At 39.7% G+C, this 20,489-nt stretch overlaps 1 protein-coding gene across 2 annotated transcripts in view; it reads right to left on the bottom strand.

The window, feature by feature from the left end:
• Window positions 1-20,489, bottom strand: part of mdga2a (MAM domain containing glycosylphosphatidylinositol anchor 2a) — a 215,292-nt gene that overhangs the window by 49,390 nt on the left and 145,413 nt on the right. The window contains exon 10 of one of the 2 annotated variants that reach the window (XM_024290986.2): window positions 15,587-15,880. In XM_024290986.2, coding sequence (XP_024146754.1) covers window positions 15,587-15,880 — 294 coding nt within the window. Of the gene's footprint in view, window positions 1-15,586; window positions 15,908-20,489 lie in introns of both variants that reach the window. The other variant, XM_024290983.2, reaches the window with a different exon arrangement.

Genomic DNA, 20,489 nt, shown 5'->3' with positions numbered 1-20,489 from the left:
TATTATAATTTAAAGTCCCACATCTTTTAATCTATTTTAAAACTGTTTTTTAGTGTTCTTTTAATTATAATCATGCTATTTTAGCCCCAATTAAAAAAAAACAAAAAACTGTCGTTTTCTATAGTTTATGCAGAGCGGCATTATTCAAAATTTGCCCTTTTTTGCCCCTGATTTCATACAAATTGAATAAAAAAAATACTAAACTCTTGATATATTTCCTCTGAACATTTTAGTTTGAATATATATCACACTTTTTAAATATTTCAAACATTGTGAGAAATAAGCTCAGTTCTTGCAGATTTAAATGGCTGAAATCACACAGTCATTTCACATCAGGTGTGTTCTGATAGAAACCTTAGAACTCGACATTTAGTTTGGTGTGCGTTCAACTGCTGAGAATGAAAGATGTCCTTCAGAAAGAAGATTGTAGAAGATTGTATGACTCCGATAAGAGTCTTGAGAAAGATTTCAAAGGAATTGGAAACCAGCTATTGGGCTATCATGAAAAGCGTAGAGGTGGAGGACATCCAGAGGTAACTGGCAGCATGCCCGGGTCTGGCTGCCTGAGCAGAAGTACATCTCAGAAGCAGACTGCAGGTATTAAAATGACCGTGTGAAAGTATGTGTCGCTTAACTTTTGGCCACCTTTGGTCTTTAGGGAAAACAAGACAGCCAAATTACAGTTTAAGACACCAGAGACATGGAAAAAAGAACTTTTGGAACATTGTTCTTTCAATAAAATTCAATTATAAGTTTTGCAAACTGAATGCAGCATTCCAGAAACATGGAGGTGGAGGTGCCATGGTGTGGGAGGGCCTTGCTGATCACAAAATTCACCATAAAGACTGTAAATAATAAGGAAAAAGGCAAAATAATAAAAAACTACAAATGGACTAACTGTGTAAATTTGTGACATATCCTCAAAACACACAGAGTACAAACTAAAATCCTATAAAGTTCTAAAATATGCTTTTGGGTGGAGAAAGGTAAAAGGAAAGTCATCCATGTCATGAGCTATGTTTTGTCATGTTAAAATATACCTTCCCTCACAGTTATCATAGCTAGAAAACAAACAAATACAAATCAAAAAGTTTTAACAGCAGAATACATTTTTGTTTGGTTTTGTGTAAAATCAAATTTAAATAATGATGTAAAAAGTTTAAAAAAATGTATTAAACATGAAAATAAATTGGATTTTTTTTTCTCATTTGTGCTACCAACCTCTAGTGGTCATTTGAGGAACTGCAAGTTTTTGTAAATCTGATTGGATTTTAATTCTTTCAATGGAATATGCCAGAAACTAAAAATTAGAAAACCTTTTGAAAGGCTGTGAGTTGTTCTTGTACATGCAAAAAACATCTTACAGCTAAAGAAAAGTGGTGGACATGTTCCTCAAACACACGTCCAATTACCCAAAGTAGACATGTTCAGCCAATCAAAGCCAAGAATCACCTGATCCAGGACGGAGAGAGAACCAGAGGGATCCTAGATCACACAGACCGTGGACAGAACTTTTTTTCTTTTTAATTTTGTTTACCTGCGCTAACTCCTAGTAACAAAGTTTGACACTGCTATACATTGGCTGCGTTAGTGTATTACGAATCACATTAACCCTTGTCTGCAACACATAAAAAAGCTGATACCTCTAGAATAAACACAACTGTTAATAACATTTAAAAAAAAAAATAAAAAAAATGGTCCGACGCAGTAACTTGTTAGCTATGTTAGCATATTTACACAAACACCTAACCTCAAATGCAAATCATTGAAATAATGTATAATAAAACACTTCGAAGAATAAGGTAGTCATTTAAAAAAGTATACAATACTTTCTGAGGAAATGTAAACTTTAAGAAGGGTAGAAAGATTTTTAGTATTTGAAATCTTGGCCCAAAAAGCATTATTTTTAAAGAAATTCCCCCCAAATATTTTATTTTATTCCTCTCTAACCGTCAGAGAGAACAATATTTCTATAGTATTGTGGTTGAATTCCCTTCAGTCATTTTTAAAAGTCCTGATCATTGTACAATAAAGTTAAATGACATATGTAAAGAAGAACAATAAAATAAATGGGATCCCAGTGTTTGACAGCCTAGTCATTTAATCAAAGCAAACCCTCATCTGGATGTGTGCGGCTGCGATTTGATTCGTCCCTTCGACTGGTGTCGCTTTTTTATGTAACGCCTCTTTCCCAGGCTTTAACATTTGGACTGCGCGTGGGCGGATTAAAGGAGATCTGCGCATTTGAAAGGAAGCGGAAGCTTTTTAAAAACAGCACAACACCGCTCAACATATTGATGTATGAAAAACAACCTGCATCGGGAAGTCGAGCAGACGTCCCGGGAACATGAAATGATGACTCTGATTCATGTGTTTTATATATGCGGCCTCTGAGCTGAATAATGGATGGGAAGATTCCTCCGCATCAGCGCTCCTCCATCCCCCGTGCTGCTGTCAATGCAGTCCAGACGTAAAGCAATTATCATCTGCAGAACCCTGACGTTACTGAAACCTCACTTTGAGGTTGCAGGTTTGATGGCGAGGAAGATGGTTTTTCCATCTCTCCGGACTACTCACTTATCTTTGCTAATTCTTTGATTATTGCTTATGCCAGCTGAAAATGCACAAACACACCAATTTGATTAGAAAGCAGATGCTTCTGCTAAAGATAATGGCAGCGACCCGTCTGGTGCAGCTGGTAACCTAATGGTAGAGTTGGATCACAGTGGTGGACAACGCCGTCTCATCACTTTCTAAAAATAGACAAAATCCACAACATAATCAACCCCATGTTTTATAATTATTATAGATGTTTCTCTCTCTTGTTTAGACCCTCAAAATTCGAATCGTTTGTAGAAAAATTGGTCAGGTATCTTTAAATAAAGAGAGGATTCTAAAATCCTTACCATGTTTTAGTAATTCCAAATCTTTAGACAACAAAATAACATGGAATCTGGACAAAAATATGCTTTATTGCTGATTTAAAATAAATATCTACATTTTAAAGGGTGACCAAACAGGGCAGTTACAGGCTGACTCCATTCTCTGCCCAGATTTGAAAAATTCAACAGAGTTACAGTTACAGAGTCAAATATGGGCGGGGCTGTTGCTGCATTTTCTGTATGCGGAAGGAAATCGGTTGCACCGGTTCAGACGGTAACAACAATAATAACCTCGTAGGATGTTAATATAGCACTTAAAATGTTTATCATAGTGAAAACATTCACTTATTGTTGAAAAAACGAAAGGAAAAAGACACGTTAAGGATCAGGACCTTACGATCTTGCAGTGACTACAAACAGACTACAAATGTTTCTTCTTCTGCAGTCTTACATGACGGTGGTTTACTCCCGAAGCTAAGAGGATACAGCGCCACTTCAAAACACTTTATTTTCTCTGGTAATCCAAATACATTATTAACGGTAACTCGCTGGCTTTTTTTTCGCACTGTAATCCAGTCAGAAGAAGCTCTCGGTTGTTGAGAAAAACATAAATTCTTGTGATCAAGGAGTTTTATTGTTTGGAAATGACTCTGGTATAGTGGGTGAAGAGCGGAAGTGACGTGTGGTTCGCGCATGCGGGGTAAGCGGTGCAACCGTTTTGCTTCCGCATACAGAAAATGCAGCGACAGACATGATGATGCGGAACTTCCTGGACTTACACCAGCTGGCCAATCACAAAATTCAACTGCAATACATTGTTTCAACCTGTAGGGGGCACCAGACAGGCAGTTTTTGACTATATTTTCCAGAATTAAACAAGTTTATTTTAATTTATAAAAAATGTGTCAATGACTAACAGACAGGACTTTTAAAGCCCCATTTATAGAGGTCAACAGCCAAAAAAAAAGTTGTTTTAGGGTTTGGTTACGCTTTAAAAAAGACCATATTGGAGTTCAAAACTGTGGCTTTTGTTCTCATTTTATTGACAATTGCAGAGATGGGTTGATGTCCTTCAGGAAAAAAGGCAAATTTAGATAAAAACCTGCGTTTATGTGAGTTAGAATGATCGTAAAAATGACTGTCTGACTCAAAAAGTACACATGAACGTCAGAAAAACAGCAAATCTCCCAAAAACACATGAATGCTGAGTAACTTTCTGGACCATGACAAAGGTCAGTTTATTTGTAGTGTATCATCTATGGGAAGACATCAGAAAATGAGACATTAAAAAGTGTTATCAGTATGATTTATTCCAGCTGAACACAACGAGCTGTTAAAGACGACTAGCATGCAGATTAGCGCAAAAGAAATCCACGAAATGATAAATTGAGTCCTAGATTGACTATATAAAAGAACTGGACTGAGTGAGTGTGATATCACAGATAGAAAAAGATTTGCTTCTGGTTCCAATTCCATTTTTCAACAATAAGGATGTCGTCATGATAAATTCAGAAATCCTCAATAACCACTGATTGGTCCGTGTCTGAGTCAACATTTCTATGGCAACCAGATGACTCAGACATCTCCCAGAAGACAATGCATTAATGTTCAAGATACATTGTGGGAAAAGAAAGAAACAAATGTTTTTTACATTTAACCTAAAAGTGACATGTCCAACATTTGCCTGACGAATGAATCATTTCTTTTGTGAGGTTGGAACACTGAATTCACTCTATTCTTGCCTGAATTATTATTTTTTTTTGTTAAGAAGCTGCAAATTGAATGACAGTGATTGAACTGAAAAACACAATGAGGCAAAAATAAGTGTTTTGTATTGACTTTTCAATTTTGACTACAAAGGCACAAAAATGAGTAGTTCTGGACGAGTTTGTCAGAGGGTGTGTGTATTTTGTCATTTAAAGATGTCCCTTTGCTGGAACTAGAGGGTGTTGAAACTTAAGGCTTAAACCCTTTATGCTTAAAGTCTGAGTCTCGAGTCTCCGAACGGGGGGTTGACCTGCCACCACGATGGACATCATGAAAATGGAACGTTAACTTCTCGTGACGGGGTATTATCTCACTTATACCATAGTCACTTACAAAAGACATCAATATTCAATCAATATTTAGTACTTTATTCCCGTGATTTCCTCTATTTGGATGATTTTTTTTCCCAAAAAGTGGACTATTTGATTTGTGATGCATCTTGTTGTCACATTAACATGGCAACACGCCTCAGCCTCGGATAAGTCGACACAGACATCAACTGCAGCGGGAAAGTGTTGCACATTTGAAAGGAAGACCTGGACAAATGTGGATTTTTATTTTTTTTATTTTTCTGAATTTAAGCCTTTGTTGAGCAGCTAGAACACAAACACAGCTCACAATCAACTTCCGTCTCTGTGTTTCACTTTACTGACGGTTTGGTAGACTCCATCCTTACGACCTGCTCAGAAAACGGAAACTCCCTCTTGTGGTGAGACAGAGGACTACACCATTCATATGCTGAGTGATTTGTGTCTTATGAAAAACTAATTTTAAAAAATATACTGAAAATAAAACCAACATTATGGGTGACTAATTTGTCCTTCTTTACCTTACATAAGGAAAGCGATAAAAATGCTGATAGGTTAAATAAAGCATCAGATCAGAGAGAAAGTTCAACTCTTACTGCTTGTTTTTGCCCAGAAGGTGATGCTAAAGTTTGTTTTTAAAAAGCCTACACAGTGATACAGAATGTTTGGACTGTGTGACCGGAACTTCTTTTTCAGGTGTGCATTATCACAGAGGTTTATCACTTTTTAATCCACACCCAATAGCCAATCAGAATTGAGATTTTACCTGGACCGTGGTTTAAGTACAGGTGATGCGTTCGACTCTCTCTCACAATAAGGTCCAAGTAGGGATCGTTAAGATTTTAGCAACACTACTTCTCTTATCGATACTAATTATTTATCTTCTCTGTTTTCTAATCGCTACTTTTCTATGTAAAAACAAGGAGGGAGAAGAGAATTAACAAACTGCGTGTATGAACACTTTTTTACTCTAAAACAAATTAAAAGAGTGAGTACAGAACCCATCTTTTTAAATCTGGTTGTAAAGCTGTGTGTGCGCATTCTTTTTCTTCTTTTTGATTTTTTTTTTCTATTAAATCATAGTTTCTGTCATGGTTTCTTCTCTAAAGGACCTCTTGGTCTTGCTTGTTTGCTGAAAACAAACACTGAACATATGATAACCAAATTGTTATTCAAGCACGGGGATAATTTATGAGCTCAAAAACTGGTACTAATGATAATCAATGTGGTTTCTTGGGTGCGAGGAGGCCTGCTGATCTGCTAACAGTTTCCCTGACAGTTTCCACTGACCACGCCATTAATTATCCAGGCTTCGGCGGGAAGGCTCGTAACCTTTTCAGCTGTGGGTGTGATCAATTCAACATGGTTCTACTATAAAAACTTTATTAACATTTCATCCCCCCAATGCTGTGTGTGAGCCGTGCTGTAATGCTGAGATTAATTTGTTGGTATTAGCTTGGCGTTGAGTTAATGTCAAATGCGGCTGGAGCAGAGACGATATTCAGAACAGTCGTTTTTGATCGGCGCCGTTGCCCACACAGTCAGCTTGTTAAATGGATGTCAGCAAGCTGGACGATTGCATCAAGAAGACGTTGGAAGGTTGGAAAGGACAAAAATCCTTAGAAGATTGGGAAAAGTCGTACTTGATTTCTCTCCTTCCTTGCAAACAGTGCAATCTAGGACAGGAGACCTCGCTCCATCTCCCTCTTTGTGCCTTCCTTCCCCTCTCACAAGCCTGAAGATGGTGCCAAGTCACTTTGACTAAGAACATTACGGTTTCACAGCTTGGGATTTGGCTTTTGCAATTCTATTAGAGTGACGAATCTAAAGGCAGACGCCTTGCATTCCCCCTCTACCTCTCCCTCCTGGCATCACCGCTGCCAGCCAACAGATGCAGGTTTTTACATATCAAAGCTGTTGACTTGCCAGGGTAATTTCTTCATGCTTCTAATGCTCTTTGCTTCAGAGGACGCCACCTCGCTCCCCTTGATCAAGTTACTAAACGCGGCTTTGCACATGGCTCACCACCAAAGGCGGCGTCTCACGCTGGGACCTGGAAATCCAGGCGAGAAAAGCATCTCAGGGGGATTGGCTTGTGCTAACACACCACAAGACAGGCCAAGAAAGTGAGGCTGCTTTAGGGTAATACCGGCAGGCTTTTGGAGGGAACAACAAAAGGAGGCCAGCTCGTGTCAATAAAGTGAATTCTCTAGCTGGGAAGAACAAAGCTCTCTAATGTCCAGCAAATGCTGATTCCAGAAAGCGCTGACATGTTACATTTAGTTTCAATTATCTGAAACACTTGAAAACATGAGGACAAAAAAAGGAAACAAATGAGAATCAGGCAACGAATCAGAAAATATTTACTAGCTTAAAATGAAACCCAAATCACCACTTCAAAGCAATAAAACACAAAATAACGCCATATTTTCTATCACACTAAAGTACTGAAAACAGGTTTACTTGATGTGTGGTTTTATGTATGTAATCAAAGTAACTTACACAGAAAAAATCAGCAGCCACCAATGCTAACTAAATCTACAGCCTAGTAGCGCTTTGCTAACAGCTAATTCTACTAGTTTAGCCTGAGTAGATGATAAACATATCTAAGAACTAAGTAAATCTGTTTTTCTATAAATATTCAGTACACTACAGCCATGTCAGGATGCTTGGTGGAAGAGACTAAAAAAATTAACAAATAAACTTGTGTTACAAAACCCCATGGAGAAACAAAATGTGACAAAACAGATGACCTGGAATAAACAACTGAAAACAAGACACTAAACAGAAAATAAAAATATCTGTGGATGATCAACATGAACAGAATCCTCACAGTACCCCTCCCAAGAGGGCAGATCCCAGATGCCCAAACATAACGACACTTGTTCAGATTCCTGCAGCAGTGTGGGGTGACTTGGAGAAGCACTTTTCAGGAACAGCCACAAAGACGACCCTCCCCAAAGACAGGAAATGTGAAGAGGAATAGTCTCAATGACTCCTTTGGAACAGGAATCATGGCCAACGGGGACGGACGACAACTTTCCACAGGGACAGGAAGGATAGCGTGTGACCCTGGTGACCTAAAGGACGGTCCCACCAATCCCCTTCAGGAAAAAACTGGTTGAGCTCAAAATTCCATGACTTGAATATGACTGGAGAAAAACCCATCCGACGTGGCGTGGTGTGTTCAGCACAGGCTAAAAACCCTTCCTCTTCTGCAAAGGCTCTGCTGGGTCCAAGGCGGTCACTTGATGCTTTCACAAACTGGTGGAGTAGGACCCAAAATGTCGGATTATTGGTTAAAGAAACTAAAAGATTTAATAAATGAACAAAAAAGTGACAAAACAGATGACCTGGCAATGACCAATTGAAAACAAGTTGAGGACGATCAACAAGAACCTGGAGTTAGCAAACAAGATCCTCACAAGCCATTATGTAAAAAAAACAGTCTCACCACTCAAGTGGTTTTATAGTCCAGCTGTAAAGTCAGTCATTAATAATTTAAAAAAAATCACGCTGATGCAGTAAAGCAGAACACAGCTGGATGATTGATTTATCAAACCCAAAGCCTGTTAGAACCATGCTCACTTTAGACTCTGGAAGTGGGAGAGATAAAAGTGCAAGAGGTGCAGCGCAAGACAAATGCTTCATTAAAATAATACTTCATGATAAGAAGTAATTGCGCTCTTAGAATGGATTGTTTTGAGCGGAAGAGGCAGATGTTGTGTGTAAGGGGGAAGAACATTGAACACTAGGTCTATCTATTTTTAATTTTGCTGCTGAAGCTTCCTCTTTTCCTCAGACTTTTTTTCTCAGTTTGAGTATTTAAAGGTTATTTTGAAGTTATTTGACTTAAACATTTAACATGTATACATATATCTGCAATGCATAGGATATTTTAAGAGCGCTTTTGAACTTAAAATCTTCTTTTCTTTTACTTCCTCTGAATATTTCCGTCTCCCAAAACTAATTTAAATATCATTTTTTTTGTCAGACCAAAAACTAAAAGCCCGCACCAGTCCTAAAACAAGTTTTTGTCACTTATTATATATTTTTGTCTTTATTCCCTGCCAAGCTCTTAATTAAAATAACCTTTTATTTTATTTTGAAATGTATTCAGAATACAAAATTAAGAAATCTTCCCTCATACAAAGCAACATAATAAAGACAACTTTTTATGACTTTATATTTAGCGATTTCATATATTTTTAAATATTTTTAATATCCAAAGAGCAAACATGTGCAGAAAATGTGTTTTCTTGCTGCCAGTTTAGGTCACATGACTTGCAGGTCTTAAAGGCAGAAAATTGGAGCATTCTTGGGAAAAGTCTCGGCGGCATTGCGAAGGTTGCTCCTCCACTCTGCATAAAAACCAGACGTAGGCGCACGTCCCGACCTGTAAACAACCTGTATTAGTATGGAGGCATGCAGGTCAGAGCCATCAATCTTCTCGCATTTCTCTCCATATTCATGGAATTTCTCCAGTTTCTTGAAGGCTGGCGGTGTTTTTCAAATAGGCTGCTGCCTGTTGTGGGTCCTGACGTCGTTTTATGATTATTTGTTCTGCCAATCCCCCATTGTTCCTCAATGATTGTGAAGACCACGTTGTTTTGCAAGTTGCTGGAAAAAAACACATTTTTAAATCCCTTAAAGGTGTATTACTGAGGTATTAAGGCGAATTTATAGACTAAAGATGGTGTGGTTTGTGGAAATAAATGCACTTGAGGCTTTCCTTTTGAACGTGGAGATCCATTACTATATGCTTCTCCAACATGAGTGGACATTCAACATTGAAGATCTATGGATCTTCTTGTCGGTGGCGCATCCTACCAGCTTTTGTGTCAAACTGTACTAAATGCCTGGATTCTTTCTTCTGTGAGGCTAAAAAACAAAACATTATGTTGAAGCCCCACCCCTCCCCCCCAAAAAAGAAAGAAAAGCACTGTGTAAAGTTGTGGGTGGGGGTGTGTGGTATGTGAAGGGACCATGTGCCTCTTTGGCAGCAAATGTTGATTGAAAAATTAAAATTTTGAAAAACCAATCGCTGCTTATTAATGCTGCTTATTAATACGGTTTGGTGTCAGACTGGCAAAATCAAGCAAAATCCGTACCATGGAAAAACGTCGACTGAATTGACTTAATTTCATTGGAATCCAAGGTTAGGTATTTTCTATTGGTGATGTCATAGCCTTGTTTTGTCTATCTCTATTTGTGTCAATAGTCACTACCAAATCAGAGTCCTTGAATGGTCAAAGTTCCATTTATTTCGCTTATGCCACATGCTAAGTCGCCACATGTTTTGTACGTAGAGCCCTATAAGAAACTCAAAAACCTGTGTAGCAACCCGTAAATGTAAAAGTTTAGACCGCCGAAGCCAAAAAGTTGCATATACTGTGTTAGCATAAACTTTTCATTTTAATTGTTCGCCCTAATGCGACCGAGCCACATATATAACCGTAGCATAGGGCACCCTAAGTAGGACAAAAGAGTCAGCGATAAGTCTGTAAGTCAGTCAGAATTTTTTACCTGCATTTGCAGCAACTCTGGAACTTGTTTGTGACATGCTACATGTTAGCCATGATAGCAGAGTTAGCCGTGTGAGCATATTCACAACACCTATAAGTCCCAAACTTATTTGCAACGTGATTAAACAGACTGATACCGCTAAAACAAACATAACTGGTTCTACGCTAACTCACAATCTTGATTTTACACAAGGAAAAAAAAAAACAAAAAAACAAAAAAAAAAAACAACTAGGTTAGCAGCATAGTCAACATAAAACCCAAGACATTTTGACAGAGCGACAATGTTACTAGTTCCATGTTTGTTTATTTAATCATTCATTGTCATCATTTTCATCTTTTACTATAATTTAGTATTTTCCTATTTTTAAATGGAGCACTTGTACATCCATTTTTATAAGTGATGACCATATTTGAGCAAAATGAAATAAATCAGTTTTTGGTAAACTACTTAAGTTGACTATAAAGCTCATTTATTGGGTTATTATTGGTCCCTGCTGTGATTGTGCAGACAAATGTTGGTCAGAGTACAGAGTGCACCCTTGCTGATTCCCAAATGGACTTAGGGTCACTGCAACCCAGTGCCACGGAAAATCTCTGAGAACAAGTAAACAAAATCACTAAAAGGATTTTAGGATGTTTTCTTTTTTTTAAACAAGCTAGGAATTTGTTTATTATGAGCAGTTTGTTCAGCAGATCCACTGAGAACAAGACGGTACTGAAGGGAGTCTAAATCCCTTGTTTGCCGTTCGTGTCATCAAAGCCTGAAAACTTTGATCCGAGCTGCCATCGCAGCACGATCGTCATCAAATTAACCCAAATTCAACAAGGTCCTCATCAAATAAAGTCGAAACTTCATTAATTCCGTCAGCGGATCTGTGGGGCAGCAGCTGAGCCGAAACACTGATGTCAAAGCAAAGAACACTTTACCGCTCTTGAGAACACAGAGGGAGAATTATGTGCAAATCCTCATAGATGAAAACAGGGCCGAAGTGCTTTTGTTCCTCTTCAATCACAGCTTTTATATTGGCTATGTCGAGTTGATCTTCAATCAAAACAGACAGCCTCTTCAAATTGCAACATTTTGGGGATTTTTTTTTCTTTTTATGTGTTTATGTTGATAAAAACAAAAGCTGGCAAACAAAGAAGAGCACTTGGAGTGAATTCTTTACAGTTCTGAAGACTGACCTGCTGCTGCACGTTCTCTTCAGTCCGGAAAAGTAAAGTTGAAAAGAAGGAGCTCATGGATTAGCTGCTGTAAGTAGGCCACAAGGAAACAATGCAAGCTCTAGTTCCTATAATCACTTGCCAGAGAGTGGTAAGCACTCTACATGAATCACTTTCAGTTCTTCCCAACCCAACTTTCCTGCAGACTTTGACAGAGAAAAACACCCCAGAGCTTTCAAACGTGTCTCTTAAATGAAGCACAAATGAAGACTAGATGGAAGAAACCGATAATTGATGATCTTCTCCATTAGCTGATTTAAAAGGAGCCACAAGTTAATCAACAGAAGAAGCTAAATCTTAAATTTTACTCTTTGGCCATAAAAGTGAAGGTCATAGGCAGTTCTGAGAAATGGACAAAGCTTGTGGTCACATGAGTGAATTTTGCTGGTTTTAAGCAACATGTGGTGACATTTTTGCCAGCGATGACATCATCAAAAAACTGAAACTTGGAAAAAAAGAGACATTTACACAAAAACGACAAAAGCAAAAGCCCACAAAGACCATTTTAGAGCTTCCAGCTGAACATGCCAATGATGCTACAACATTCCCATTTTGGGTAAGGTAGTTTTACTTTGAGTTTTCATACACTGAAGCAATTTAAATTGTCTTAGATTTTAGCACAGTTGTAAGAGTTGTCTCCTTTCGTCTGCTTTTTTCTTTCTTGGTTCTTGTTGTTTTGTTTTAGGGTTTTCTGCAAGCCTTTTCAAGCCATGCCATGGCACATCCAGCCAATCCCCACCCTTTTTCTGAGGGGGGATTACTGGGACCGCCCCTCTTCTTCATGTTTTCCATCTCCAAGTGCCACCGTGATTGCTTCTCTTTATGTACTCTGTCCCTAATGACGGTTTCTGGTCCAACCCCATATTCATGATCTCAGGAGAGTTGTTGGGACCATTCCTCTTCATGTTCTCAGTCTCTAAGGATAATCATCGGGACTGTTCCTCTTCATGCTTTCTGTCTCTGATGATGGTCTCGGGACTAACCACATATTTGTGTTCTCTAGTATTGAGGGGGGTATTAAGGACCGCTTCACTTCATGTTCTCTGTCTCTGATAGTGATCCCTGGACCAACCCAAAATTCATTTTCTTTGGCCTTGAGGAGGGTTGCCTGGACTACTTATTTTCATTTTCTCTGTTCCTAAGGAGGATCAGGGGTTCCGGTCCTCTTCATGTTCTTTGTCCCTGAAGATGGTCTCTGGTCAGGCACCACATGTTCTTCTCTTGGACCACTCCTCTTCATTTTCTCTGTCCCTAAGGAGGATTTCCAGGACTGCTCCTCTTCATGTTTTCTGCTATTGGGTCAGACAGCAAAGATTTTTTTTCCTTTATCTGTTCCTGAGGAGAGGCTGGTCATGTTATCCTTTACCCGTGTTGGGCTGCAACCATAACTGTTTTCTAGTTTTATTGTTGTTCCGATGTTCCTCCAGATCCCTTTCTTCCAACTGTGGTCATGTTTTAGGGCATCTGGGATATGCCTTTTTGGGGAGAGGTACTGTGTGGATTTATCTTACTTTTTTGTTCTTTTTCTTTTTGTTTTTTTTTGTATTCTGGTTTTTTCCGTCTGTCACACTTGGTTGTCAATCATTCACTGTATTTGAGGGACTGGTTTTCAGTTCAAGTCTTTGTCTACTACCACTGGTGCTTATCACCAGTTTAGATTATAAAAATGAAGAATAAGTTAAACTCAAAAAGCCTCAAACTAAATCAGCATTTGGGTTACCTGTCGCCCTTGCCAATTACATAATCAATTCTTCAGGTAAATATTACAGTGAAAAAGACCAATGATTTTGCTGACTCTAATTCTTTAGATTAAAACTCATAATTTAAGATAAAAATGTTGAGTTAGGACTGACCTAAGAGATCCAGATAATAAGACAGATGAGGTTTTCTGTCTGATCTCCTTCTCTTCCACTTTTGTCTCAACACAGATGTTTTTTAGTTTTGTGTTCAGCTCTGACCTTTACTGGTCGACACTCTAAATCATATACCCATTGACATATATTATTGCACCAACAAATGTGTCTTACAGCAGTCAGTTTACAATTTGCTTTATAGAAGACATGGGTTAGAAAAGGTGCAACAATTTGGTTTTAAAAGCATGTTTGAGTGAATTATACAAATCCTGAATGATTTGACTTTTCTGCTTTGATGTTTTTCTTGCATTTGTGGGAAAGGGCTTTGATATGACCTTGCATCTGAAACGGCGCTTTATAAATAAACTGAGATGAAACTGAACTAAAAAAAAAATGTTTTTTTATGTCTACAGTTACCAGCACTGAGATAAATGTTCTATGTTGTCTTTAAACATTTAAATTTAGAACAGAGTGCTGTCCTCTTAACTCTTTACGAGTTGTTCTTTAAACCTTGAGAGTTTAAAGACATTGCCTGTGGTTGCGTTATGCAGCATCTGTAAAGCAGCTTTGGCTTTTTTAAGTCCCACTTAGCATGACGTTAGCTCTGACCAGTCCGCACATATTTTAGCTTGAAAATAAAGCGGATTTCCTCTGGATCAGCATCTTTAGCTTTTCTTTCTCCCTCACTCTTCCTGTTTGCTCAATCCTGTTTATGTAAACCTATGCGGTTTAGTTGTGGCAGTGCACCGGTGTAGACCCCACATCCATCTTGTTGCTGCTGCCTCACAGTGTGTAACCACACTCAATGACGATTTCTTTAAAGTGTGGCTTATTTAACCATTTACTCTGTAAAGAGAAAGTCACCCAATGATTTTTTTGCTGTGTTTGGTACCTAAAACATTCTCATCCCCCATTCGTCACATATCGACCCCTCCGCGTCACTTTTTGGTGTTTTGGGAGTCCCCAACTCGTCGTTTTTTGCCATGCTGGATGTTGGTAAAACAAAGGGTCCGCAACCCTCGGTACGTGGTAGCAGACGTGGCTGGTCCTCAGGACACGTCCAGTACTGGTACCCTAACCAGGTAATGGTTTGCGTCCAGTTCGCATCTGGTACCATCCATCCATCCATCCATCCGTCCATTGCGGTCATGGGGCTCCTGGTGCCAACTTAGCTACTTTCGGGGAAAGTGTGGTATCCCATCAATAGGTTGCCCTTATGTGAATGTTTTAACTATAAAGGCTCAACGAGTGGTCTTGGGTCGTCGTATGGGCCCACTGCATGCCCCATTCAAGATTGTCCATGTTTACGTACAGAAAGCCCATATCTACCTATAAGGGAAGTTGTGACTAAAGCATTTCCTCTCAGGCCTGTAGAAAACCCATGCATGCACAGGCAGAACTTCCAAACTCCACACAAAAGGGTCCCAGTGGGGATTTGAACCGGGATCTTCTCGCTGTGAGGTGAGAGCACTTGCCTCTAACTCTAACTCCTCTAATTTTGGTGAATGTGAGTGGCCCAGAGCCAGAAGACAAGAGATTCCTCTGATGACAATATTTTTGTTTCCACACAGTGAGAGATTCACCTCACAGGGGATCCTCCAGTGGTGTGTGAAAATACAGAGAGAGGCCCTGATTTCATGGGTGAATCTTTTTGGTGCAATCGAACGGAAACGTTCGGACATTCCGTCACAACAAGCATTCATTAAAAGATGCAAATGTATGTAGACAAATTCGCTTTAAGAAAGCTCTCAGAGTTCAGTGCTTCATTGAGGTGGGTCTCGTCAACGTCTTCACACTCTGCAGAGAAAGTTGGCCCCCTGTGTGAGAGAAAAGGAGCTGAGGACCATGGGAGGGGGCACACGTTGGTGCCTTCAAGAGGATGTTGGAGAAGTGTGAATGGAAAATGTTTCTCAGGAGGTTTGCAGTCATACAGATTTATTCTGATGCACAGAAATAAAATAAAAAAAGAATCATAAAAAAAAATACCCGTGTGACGAAGTGACAAATGTATTCTGGGTGTACTCACACTGAACGATCAGCTCCACCATGGCCTCCCGAGGTTTCACGTTGAAGCCGTTATACTGGCTGGTCTGGCAGCGGTACGAGCCCGTCATGTCCCTGGACACATTCACGATCCGCAGCACGCCGTCCAAGCTCTCCATCTGCATGCTGCCGTCCGGCATGGGCGCCTCCTTGTCCGCTCGGGACCACAGGATGATGGGCTTGGGCTTCCCTGAAACAAGGCACTCCAGCTCCACAGTGTCACCCTCGCGGGCCACCAGGGGGGACTTGCCCCGGGGGACCGTCAAGTTTGGCGGAACTAAGAAAGAGAAAAACAGAGGAGGGACTGATATGGGGCTCTAGAAAGTCAGCAGGCGGGGTAAAGAGGCATGGTAGATTTGGGGGAGAGTCAGAGGGTTGCGTATGAGAGGCGAGCAGATGAGCTTTCTAGTAGCAATGACAATGAAGCAGACCGTCAACAACATACCCATGTATGGAGGAGCCATGCAGATAGTAGCAGCAGTCATGGCTAACAGCTAGAAGGACACGTGAAGCCATCGTGGGATGCAGGAGCTAGTGAAACGCTTCAAAACAATCAAGAACGATGTAGAGAATCCCTCAACTCTAACAGATGCAGCTTCTAAAACCAGTTAAGTTTTGGAAGTCAAAGGAATGAAGCATTTGCACCAGACAACAGCTCAACAAGTTTGGTCCAAGTAAGCAAGGGAGCAGTCCTCTTTCTTCTCACAGAGAAAGGAAATTAATCCAAACCACACAGTCGGCCAACAAAAGGAAGAAACTGGGAAAATGTTATCCTTCGTATAACTTCGTATAACTTTATTGAGAAAGGGACAGTGCATATTAATGAACATTAAAACAAACGTAAATATGCCAGATTATAGCCTCAGGCTAATTTCCATCTGGAGTCCCCTCCATCCTCATTAACCCTTTAAGACTGGAGCTGTCGCCGGCAGGCAAGGGCAAAATAACACACGGCCGTTGAAGTACCATTGACTCTATGCTACATTCACACTGGGCACGAGACATGAATTCAAGAATGTGCTAAACATGCAATCTTGTGCTTTCGTCTAGCAATATGATATTCACAATTGTCAGTACCCAAAGCTAGTGCATACACCTGGAAGAGGTTTCTAGTGAATCTTGCTCCAGGCTTCTTATTTCATAATTCTATTCTGATATATGAAGGACGTGGTGTGGTATACGTCCTGCCGGGCACAAACTGCTATTATTAATTTCTCCTACATAACCAATTTTCAAATGGTTGACACTTCCATTAATTAAAGGTGATGCTACCCTTCCATCACTACCAAATACGAGTCTCTGATTAGTTAACGTCAGACATGTTCAAAGGAAGTATGTAGTGCCCGGAAGTTGACTTAAAACGTGTGTAGTGATGCTTCTCCATGGGAGTTTGGAATGTGGAAACCCAAAACGTGCATTTTCATTGGATGGGGTGCTTTACACCAATGCACTTTACCACTGGTGGTGTGAATGCAGTTTAACACAGAAAACAGCCCTTTAACATCAAAGATGTCATTGGTGACACGCATTCTTTGACATACCACAACCATTCAACTGTTTACACCACGTGTCAAAGTCCAGGCCCAGATCCTGCCCGCCAGATCATTTTATGTCTTTGTTATTAAAAGCCCAATGTTAGATTCTGCTTGTAACATATTGCAACACATTCTCATTCCCAAGTCGTCACATATTGACGATTGGCTATTGACCCCTCAGTGTAAAATATTGACATTTTGGGTGTCCCCAACATGTCGTTTTTGACATCCAATTAAATCAAGGCTCCCTGACCTCTGGGCTGCAAACCAGTTACTGGTCCGATACTGGGACGCGGACAGCACTGTTATCCTAACCATAACTTTAACACCGGTACCGGACAGTCAGTACTTGTCGTGGATCACTACTGGTTCTGGACACAGTAACGGATTGCGGACCAGGCTAGGGCTAGAGTACTGGTAAAAAGTTATTTTAGTTTTTTAAGTTTTCTTTAAGTAATCTTGGACTAATGTGCGGTTGAGTTTGACGCCCCTGGTTTACACGATAAACATACATTGTCTGTTTCTGACATGGAGAAAAGTGGATTTTCTTATCTCCTTTGTCCTGATATGCAAAACGTTACTAACATAAAGTGTTCCATAATGATGCAAAGCTGTTTTTCTTTGTTTTGGAATTTGCTTGAATTTACGTGACTTTTGTTGAAGAGTAATGGTAGAAAGAATGTCAACACTGAAGCTAAAGCGTCGGTGTTAACAAGTGAAGGCATTCTGAACAGATTTGGATCCTGCGTGAGAAAAGAGGCTTTTCTCCACTAGACACACTACATTAGTAAAGTGCAGCACTGCTTTTCTTTACTTCAGAACCTGGTAGAATATTGTTAATCCCAAAACAGTTGAAGAGTTAAAGCAATTCAAAGAATATTAATACTGGAACTAAAGCGTCAGTGTTAATGGGTTAAAGTTCTAGCCTCTTGCTCCTGCAAACCAAGCGCACATGTAAGGCAAAGCTATAAGCACAGGTAGGCTTGGTTTGTTGGGGATAGGTGCATCCAAACAAATTTGCACATTTTATATCACTGCAAAAGTGAAGAGAAATTTCCTATTTTGTAATATCTCACTATCAATATCAGCAGCATCCCTGTTATTACCCAGAACAGACAAAACTGCCCAATTTCTGTCAGTGTCGAACTTTGATCATAATACTTCACCCTAATATTATAGTTTGAACACACAAAAACTGCTTTTCAGGAGCTTCAGGCCCTTTGGTATCTTTTTAGCATCTTTAGCAAGCGCAACTCCAATGAGTGTGATTATGGCCTTACAAAAGAATCGTTCCCTTGGGGACCAGAATGCTCAAAATGTGGTTTCACACATTCATGGAAACCAGACTCTGTTTTCTTTAGAAGTAAATTACCCACTCAACCAAAAAAAAAAGAAGACATCAAGTAAAAAATAGAGAAAAACTTCAACGGACAGTAGAAATACCATGTTCCAAATCAACAAAGTGTTTCAATTAAAAAAAAGGTGAGTCTGAACATTGAGTTTACAACTATAACAACTAGAAAATGCAATTATAAAGGAAACACATTAAGTCCCATCAAACCTGGATGTGTAAAATTTGTTCCCTGTGTTTTTTGGAATGATCCAACCATAGATTTGAACCCTCAACATCACAATCTCAAGGCGGACACTCTACCAATAGGTCACTGAGCTGATCTACCAGTGCGCTGGTATTAATAGAGTAAAGCAGAAGAAGCTTCCAAGTCCAGATTTTTGTGATTCCAAGCCAAGTCTCATGTCTTTGGTTGTCAGTTAAAGTCAAGTCTCAGTTGTAAAGAATTTTACTGTCATTACGATGCTGTGAAACAACCAGCGGAGGCACAATAAAATGCTTTTGGAGACTCTGAGCAACAAAGGAGTAAAATACAACAACAAAACCATCATAAAAACACAACTTTTCATCAGTGCAAACCTGTAAAAGTTGCTTACAGGTCCCAAACAGACTCTCTAAGCTCAGGTTTGAGTCCCTACAGGTCAGATTAAAGTCCAAGCCTCCATCTGTGGGATGACCCACTGATTTCTGTTGGGCCAATTTACAGCAGACCCCTTGATTTTTATTGTCAGAACGTGACATCACCAAACCCTGGCCTTTCCCAGAATGTACAAAAAGGTGGGACAACCGCTACACAACGACCATGACAGGAGCCAGATTACATAACGTAAACCAATACTAGAATCTGGTCAAATGCAATCAAGATAGAGTCATGTTCAAGCACACCGCTGGGGAACGGGATTTATAGATCACTACTGATGTTTCATCAAGAGTCACCTGCTGGCAGTTTGGTCACGGATTTATTGATAAGTTTTAAAGGAAATCTGGTGTTTTATGTCATAATTGTACTCACAATGTTGTTTAGATTATTGAATCCTTCTATTCTTCCAAGTTCTATTGAACGTGTTCCAACAACCACCAATACTGTTTGTCTTGCTAGATTCCTATAGTCTTCAAAGTCAGAGTTCGGTGAGGAAGGAGACGGCCACGGAGCTTTAAAGAGAAAAAATGGCCGACATCAAACTCCTGTTGTCTATATCTTTAAATAGTCTGAGTCTTACTTCAAAGAATGTTTTATTCCCACATTAGTTCTTTCATTGAACATTAACATTAATTCATACATATAAAACTGCTACCTAAAGTATTGGAAGTTTGAAGTAATAGAATGGTTTGGTGTTTTTGTGGAGTTTTCTGTTCAGAGTTTGGAACTCAGAGAACCTCGCAGGTTGGACCCGTCAGTGTGGTTTCTCATGGAGCCAGCCTGCCAAATAAATTTGTTTAATTAGCAAACCTGGCAGATTGCTGCAGCTCCTGGAGAGGACTGTGTGTGTGTTTGTGGCTTTTTTTGTGCGAGTCCAAACCATTAGCACACTCCGAGAGAGTCTCGTACTAAAAAAAAAAAAAAATCCTGTTCCAAGCCAGCAGTTGGGACTGATAATCTGCTCAGCAATGATGAAACCCAGTTGAGCTTCCTTGAATGTCTGCCATTCCGTCCCAACAATGCTGCAGCTAGAATGGAATCAGGCCGCGGTGAAGTTTTGCGGTGATGAAATCACGCCGCAATCTCAAGAAAAAAAACACACACACACACATAAACAGATAGTCCAGCCATCTGCTGGAGCCGTTTTTGTTTCAGAGAGAATCCTGCAGTCGCTTCCAATCACCAACTGTCTTTTGTCCAAGAAGAGCTCAGAGCGGCCATTGTTAGATTTGAAACAGAAAGAAGGCTTAAAGGGAACTGTTTAAAAGTTGGTCTTAAACGTTCAATTTTGACCCCAAAAAATTCAAAGCGACGCATAAAGTTTCCCGTCCAGAGTAGAGGCAAAACTAAACTCTGCATT

This window comes from Oryzias melastigma, linkage group LG24, assembly GCF_002922805.2.
Source record: "Oryzias melastigma strain HK-1 linkage group LG24, ASM292280v2, whole genome shotgun sequence".
NCBI lineage: Eukaryota > Metazoa > Chordata > Actinopteri > Beloniformes > Adrianichthyidae > Oryzias > Oryzias melastigma.
This window is presented reverse-complemented; position numbering and strand designations above follow the sequence as displayed.